This window comes from Ambystoma mexicanum, chromosome 7p, assembly GCF_040938575.1.
Source record: "Ambystoma mexicanum isolate Mex_15411 chromosome 7p, UKY_AmexF1_1, whole genome shotgun sequence".
NCBI classification, from domain to species: Eukaryota; Metazoa; Chordata; class Amphibia; order Caudata; family Ambystomatidae; genus Ambystoma; species Ambystoma mexicanum.
This window is the reverse complement of record NC_090939.1, coordinates 243,647,912-243,655,769: the sequence shown is the minus strand read 5'-3', so window position 1 is coordinate 243,655,769 and position 7,858 is coordinate 243,647,912. Positions and strand designations below refer to the sequence as shown.

The window sequence follows — 7,858 nt, the reverse complement described above, 5'->3', positions numbered from 1 at the left end:
GGTTGCAACGCGGCGATCGCTGGGAGAGGAGGAAAGAAATACTTCCCAGCGGCGCCATGTTGGAAGACCACTAGACCGTAGGGTGCGTAAAGGAGGAATCACGTAGCGGAACCTCCGCTCGCACTTCCAGCGCGTAACCGCCACGCGGATATAAATGCCAAACAGGACGGCGAATGACAGGAAGACCCCGAGGACAGCCAGGACGAGAGTCCCACAGCTCACAGGAAGGCCAGACGGAGCGCCCTTCTCTGGCTGAGGTCTCACCTGACCCCTCCAGGTTTCCGCCTATATAGGCACTCCAAAAAAAGGAGTTAATTCTCAAACCTTCTGGAAGTGCACCTGCGCAGTTGAGGAACAGCCGTCAGTTGCCAGCTAGGTCAATCGAGAGCTCCCCCCCAAGGAATGCAGGGCCTCCCTGCTCTAAAAACATGCTCCACGGAAAACAGTTTCCCAGCAGAAATGGCCTTGACTGCATACCAAGTTTGAAAAAAGCATGTTTGTCTCAGTATTGTGAATCTAACACTTCAGCAAAATGTGTGCAGCCTTTCACTGCGGAGTGAAGTAAATATCCAACATGGCTGCGAGTGCTCCCAGAATGCATTGCGCCAGCGCCATTTTGAACTAAGCATAAATTAAGCAGAACACGTTGTTAGAGACACCACGACTGAACAGTGTTAGACAGGAAGCACATATGCCATCTGCATATCGGGGCACAAACACACACTCGAATACATGAAGAACATAAACGTACAGTTTTATGGTTAGAGGACAGATACATATACATACTGTCATTGCGTTTATTATTTTGCCATTAGCTTGATGCAGCAACACAAAAATTGCAAGAAGCAAGAGACCATGAATAAAGCTTGTAGATGCTTATGTCCAAATTACCTTATGAAACTGCAGGAGCACCTATGAGACCTGACAGAGTCCAGTGTGACTAACCTATAGAGCAGGCTTGTCCAACCTTTTTGAATGTGGGGCCGAAGCATGAACTTTTTGTCACCCGGAGGGCCGGAGGGCCGGCGAGCCAAAAGTCAACACCCTCACCCAAAGCAGTATATTAAAAATCGATGGTGTGTGACTTTTGACACAATTGCATCACAGGCAGCGATAGCCATGCAGTCCCAAAGATGTGTCAGGGACAGTGATCAAAGGTTAGTTTGTTGTGATTTCTTCCACCAGTTTGTGATATTCTACTGAAACGGTGGGGGCGACCGAGCGTAGCAAGGGAGATATAACGATCTAGGGAGGGTTTGGGGGGGTTCCCCCCCAAGATTTTTTTCCAAATATGGGGATGAAATGGTGCATTTTACAGCAGGAAAAGTGACCAAAAAGCCATAAGTTTACAATCAGTTCTAAAGGGGAACATGTACATTCCATGTCACCAACAGCAGACAAGAACATTGTAGAACACCACATTTTAATGATCAATGTGTCCTCAGTGTAAGACAGCACTGTCACTGATGTAACACATTGGCATGCTGGTTGTGGCCAAAATATGCCTCTGTAGAAACATGTCTATGCTGGCTGTTCCCAATTTAGGACAGCATTGTCCTGTACAAAGCATGATTGATGCTGCCTGAGCATGTGCAGTGTGCCCAATACATATGGCAGCTTATCTCTGTAATAAACGTTCATTACTTCTGTGTTAACGAAAGAAGCATAATCCAATTCAAAAGATAAACTGTTGAAAATTGATCACCCAAAGGTGAACCCAATTGAAGAAACGCGATGCGAGCCCAATCTAAAAGTATGAAGGACTTTTTTTATTGCATGATTAGTCACTTGTAAAGTTGCAACTTGTAAAGCATTCAGCACAGTTAAGAATAATTCTAACACTGAACATATTTTCAGTGTGACACTTGGCATTGTTTTTGCTTGCACAAATGCTCAATATCCGCTGGCACACTTGATGTGGCAATGCGGAGTATTCCAGATAGGTGTCCATCTGTCAAAAGTGATCTTGATTTAGTTTTTATGCTCTTCAATCTTGAGAAAAGCTGTTCACAGCAATACGTGCTGCCAAAAAGTGCAATGAACCGAAGTGCATGATTAGACAGATTTGGGAAAGAGTCCCATGTAATGTATTTACTATAAAATGTATGTAGGGTATGTTCAGAAAAGGCTCTCTTCAGGTCACCATTACTTTGCATGTCAATTAATTCCATTTGAAACATGTCAGGAGCATTGGTGACATTAGTACCAAACGGATCTGCAAAAATCTTCAGCTCATCACTGTGCTCCCTGAAATCTGAAAATCGGTTTTTAAATTCATTCAAAAGATTCCCAACCAGTGCCGAATACTTGTCATGATTGATGCTGTGAGCAGATCTGGTCATCAGTACTGTGAAATGAGTAGCATTTTTTTCATTCAGCTGTTTCTGAAACAATTCCAGCTTATGAACAAAGGATTGGATGTGCTCATACAGCTTGTTCACAAACTGTTCCTTCCCTTGCAGTTTTATATTCAGGTCTGAAAGATATTTTGTTATGTCAACAAGGAATGCCAAGTCATTCAACCAGCTCGCATCCTCCAAGAAGGTGACATCTTTCCCTTTGTTCGTCATGAATGTTTTAATTTCATTAAGCAGTGACCAGAATCTGGATAGTGTGGCTGCCCTGCTAAGCCAACGAACTTGGCAAAAGTAGATCACATCATCATGGTCTGCTCCCATCTCCGCAAGAAATGCTTGGAACTGTCTATGGTTGAGCCCTTTTGCCCTTATGAAATTCACTGTAGAAACAACCTTTTCCATCACATGCGTCATCTCCAAGGCCTTTGCGCACAGTTGTTCCTGGTGAATGATGCAGTGATGCGTGATGACATTCTGGGGAACTGACTTTGCCATTAAACTGACAAATCCATTGTGTTTGCCGATCATAGCAGGGGCCCCATCAGTTGTCAGACCACAGAGTTTGTCCTCTGGCAGATTGAATTTCAACAAGACACGTTTCACATCATTGAAAATGTCTTGTCCTGTTGTTTTGCCTTTCATTGAACATAGGTCAAGTAGCTCCTCAACAATTTGGAATTCTTTGGTCACTCCTCGTACAAAGATTGCCAGTTGGGCGGTATCACTCACATCTGTGCTTTCATCCACCCCCAAGCTGTAAAACTGACAGGCACCCAATCTTTTCGTCAGTGAGTCTGCAATGTTTGATGATAGGTCATCTACTCGTCTAGCAATTGTCTGATGTGAGAGACTGATTTTCTCCACCATTGCTTGTTTGTCAGGGAATGCCACAGATGTCAATATTCCCAAGCAATCTTTGACAAATTCTCCATCGGACAATGGTTTCCCTCTCCTCGCTATGGCCTCGGATATCAAGTAACTTATCTTGGTTGCTGCCTCAGAGTTCTGTCTGCCAGCTTTGAAGAACGACTGTTGCCCGATCAGGGCCTGCTTCAGCGAGTTCGCCCGATCAATCCTAATCTGGCCAATCAGGTTGTCAAATTCAGTGGCATGTTTTGTGGTATAATGCCGCTTGACATTGTATTCCTTGTAGACAGCTACTTTTTCCTGGCAAATGAGACACAAGATGTTCCCCTTTTGTTCACACACAAAGAAATCCTTGGCCCAACTATCCTTGAAAACACGACATTCAGCATCAATCTTTCTTTTCTTCTGATTCGCCATCTATTGAGAGTTGGGTAGGTTTTAGTCATATGAAAGCTACGTTGTCACAGGCCCATTACAATAAAATCAATTCAAACTTACTTGTATTGCTAAGTAATAATGTAGTGGTTTTAATATAGGCAGAACATTGGGCCACACTGTATGGCATGATTAAAAAAGCCTCACTCATACTATTGTCCCACAAATCTATAACAATGCCTGTAGAGAAGCAGTGTTTGGCACGTGATATACAAGTCAGTGGGGGTGGGTGCGGACACAGGCTGTGGCACCCTTGTGATGCTACTTAAATATGAATTAATGCTAAGGAATGCTCTTATTCTCACGTGGCAGGCAGCCAGAGGGAGATAAAACACTAAAATGCCACAGAAAAAATAGTAATTGCTCTGTCAGCTTTGTTCTAACGCACATAAACTCAGAGAACAACATGTTTTATTTGTTACGGCGTGCTAGTTGCCAGAGTCTTCCAGTTTTGTAGTACTGCAAATTAAAGGCAAGGCTATTACCAATACACATAATGTCATTGTATAAGTGGGAAGGCGCAATTTCTTTCACAATGCTTTTTTCCCCAAAGTATATATGACCATGACCAAAGCCCATGACCCCTACTTTTGCCTTTGGCCCACTCTTTGCCACTCCTAAATTTGAATCCTGATGACACCACTAGATTGACCAACTATGGCGGCTCATGAGGAGCAGGGGGCAAAATTAGTGAGCTGCAACTAGATCCATTTCAGCCTATATGTCTGCTACCATAGGTGACTGGTCCAGGGGGCACCATAGGCAGTAACAGTCCACCGCCACGGCCCAGAAATAAAATAACTCGGGTCCACGTACCCCACAAACACTGAACACATTTCCTACAAGAATGGATCACCATATGTATCATTAATATCTTTGTGTATAGATCCATATTGTCAAATTACTATGAGTGGAAGCAGACGTCCAAGGGCATTTAATCAAAAGGGAAACACTGCACAGCGAAAGGAAACAAAAACAAGTTCCAGAAGATACACAGGCTGCTAGTAGGCTTCTGTACACCTGTCATCTCCCTGAGGCGCTGCATGTGTCTGTTTCTGAGGGCCTGCTCTCTGGCACTGGGTGGTACAATGTCCACCTTTGTGCAGTCCATGAACCAATTACTCAAGACTACCATATCATGGAAATTACCAACTACACCCACTGATTTGGTATGTGAACATTGCATTGATGATACCCAGAAGGTGCATGATGGTGCCATAATGCACGTTCCATCAAGGTGTCCCACATCACGATAACGGAGCAATGGAAAACGGCGGATAGCATTGGCAGATAGTCTTGGAAGCAAGGCCACGCAGAGCAACAGAGGTTTAAATCTGAGATCCGCACTTAGAAACCGAACTCAGGTATTACATTTAGCTTATAAAAAAACAATTAAATAAAATGCTACCATATGGAAATATGTCAAGTTGAATGGGACATGTTGGCGCAAGATTGTCCCAACTCACAAAACACATGTGACACTAAGTTGAACACTGCAACTACAAGAGTGAATATTTATCCCAAATCATATATGTTTGGGGACTTAAGGCTTCACCCTAAGGTACCCTGGCTAGTCCAGACATGGACATGGCCCAACCAACATTGCGGAAATAAATCAATTAATCGGGTCCATGGACCCGACAAACATTGAATAAATTAATAAATAAATTGGCCCGTGGCCTGTTACTGCCTCTGGTGCCCCCTTACAGGGGGCACCAGAGGCAGTAACATTCCCCCACCACAGCACATAATTCGGGTCCAAGGACCCAACAACATTGTGCTGCCGAAAATGCACTGGGCCTGTAACTGCCTCTGGTGCCCCCTGTAAGGGGGCACCAGAGGCAGTCACAGTGCTCCGTTGCCACGGCCCACATTATTTATTAATTTAGTCAACGTTTGTCGGGTCCGTGGACCCGATTAATTTATTTATTTCCGCAATGTTGGGCCCAACCAACATTGCGGAAATAAATAAATTAATCGGGTCCACGGACCCGACAAACATTGGATAAATTAATAAATAAACTGGGCCGTGGCCCGTTACTGCCTCTGGTACCCCCTTACAGGGGGCACCAGAGGCAGTAACATTCCCCCACCACAGCACATAATTCGGGTCCAAGGACCCAACAACATTGTGCTGCCGAAAATGCACTGGGCCTGTAACTGCCTCTGGTGCCCCCTGCAAGGGGGCACCAGAGGCAGTCACAGTGCTCCGTTGCCACGACCCACATTATTTATTAATTTAGTCAACGTTTGTCGGGTCCGTGGACCCGATTAATTTATTTATTTCCGCAATGTTGGGCCCAACCAACATTGCGGAAATAAATAAATTAATCGGGTCCACGGACCCGACAAACATTGGATAAATTAATAAATAAACTGGGCCGTGGCCCGTTACTGCCTCTGGTACCCCCTTACAGGGGGCACCAGAGGCAGTAACATTCCCCCACCACAGCACATAATTCGGGTCCAAGGACCCAACAACATTGTGCTGCCGAAAATGCACTGGGCCTGTAACTGCCTCTGGTGCCCCCTGCAAGGGGGCACCAGAGGCAGTCACAGTGCTCCGTTGCCACGGCCCACATTATTTATTAATTTAGTCAACGTTTGTCGGGTCCGTGGACCCGATTAATTTATTTATTTATTTCCGCAATGTTGGGCCCAACCAACATTGCGGAAATAAATAAATTAATCGGGTCCACGGACCCGACAAACATTGAATAAATTAATAAATAAACTGGGCCGTGGCCCGTTACTGCCTCTGGTACCCCCTTACAGGGGGCACCAGAGGCAGTAACATTCCCCCACCACAGCACATAATTCGGGTCCAAGGACCCAACAACATTGTGCTGCCGAAAATGCACTGGGCCTGTAACTGCCTCTGGTGCCCCCTGTAAGGGGGCACCAGAGGCAGTCACAGTGCTCCGTTGCCACGGCCCACATTATTTATTAATTTAGTCAACGTTTGTCGGGTCCGTGGACCCGATTAATTTATTTATTTCCGCAATGTTGGGCCCAGCCAACATTGCGGAAATAAATAAATTAATCGGGTCCACGGACCCGACAAACGTTGACTAAATTAATAAATAAACTGGGCCGTGGCCCGTTACTGCCTCTGGTACCCCCTTACAGGGGGCACCAGAGGCAGTAACATTCCCCCACCACAGCACATAATTCGGGTCCAAGGACCCAACAACATTGTGCTGCCGAAAATGCACTGGGCCTGTAACTGCCTCTGGTGCCCCCTGTAAGGGGGCACCAGAGGCAGTCACAGTGCTCCGTTGCCACGGCCCACATTATTTATTAATTTAGTCAACGTTTGTCGGGTCCGTGGACCCGATTAATTTATTTATTTCCGCAATGTTGGGCCCAACCAACATTGCGGAAATAAATAAATTAATCGGGTCCACGGACCCGACAAACGTTGACTAAATTAATAAATAAACTGGGCCGTGGCCCGTTACTGCCTCTGGTGCCCCCTGTAAGGGGGCACCAGAGGCAGTCACAGTGCTCCGTTGCCACGGCCCACATTATTTATTAATTTAGTCAACGTTTGTCGGGTCCGTGGACCCGATTAATTTATTTATTTCCGCAATGTTGGGCCCAACCAACATTGCGGAAATAAATAAATTAATCGGGTCCACGGACCCGACAAACATTGAATAAATTAATAAATAAACTGGGCCGTGGCCCGTTACTGCCTCTGGTGCCCCCTGTAAGGGGGCACCAGAGGCAGTCACAGTGCTCCGTTGCCACGGCCCCTGTAAGGGGGCACCAGAGCCAGTCACAGCCCACATTATTTATTAATTTAGTCAACGTTTGTCGGGTCCGTGGACCCGATTAATTTATTTATTTCCGCAATGTTGGGCCCAACCGACATTGCGGAAATAAATAAATTAATCGGGTCCACGGACCCGACAAACATTGAATAAATTAATAAATAAACTGGGCCGTGGCCCGTTACTGCCTCTGGTGCCCCCTGTAAGGGGGCACCAGAGGCAGTCACAGTGCTCCGTTGCCACGGCCCCTGTAAGGGGGCACCAGAGCCAGTCACAGCCCACATTATTTATTAATTTAGTCAACGTTTGTCGGGTCCGTGGACCCGATTAATTTATTTATTTCCGCAATGTTGGGCCCAACCAACATTGCGGAAATAAATAAATTAATCGGGTCCACGGACCCGACAAATGTTTAACAAATAA

At 45.6% G+C, this 7,858-nt stretch overlaps 1 protein-coding gene across 1 annotated transcript; it reads right to left on the bottom strand.

Moving 5' to 3' along the window:
- Window positions 1–1,853: 1,853 nt before the first annotated feature.
- LOC138525930 (general transcription factor II-I repeat domain-containing protein 2A-like) lies at window positions 1,854–3,641 on the bottom strand. Its single transcript, XM_069636216.1, has one exon. It carries the CDS (start codon window positions 3,639–3,641, stop codon window positions 1,854–1,856), a length of 1,788 nt encoding a protein of 595 aa, XP_069492317.1.
- Between the last annotated feature and the right edge of the window lie 4,217 nt (window positions 3,642–7,858).

What these genes read in the sequence shown, in the direction of transcription:
- LOC138525930 (XM_069636216.1), bottom strand. Translation starts at nt 3,641, where the DNA reads ATGGCGAATCAGAAGAAAAGAAAGATTGATGCTGAATGTCGTGTTTTC.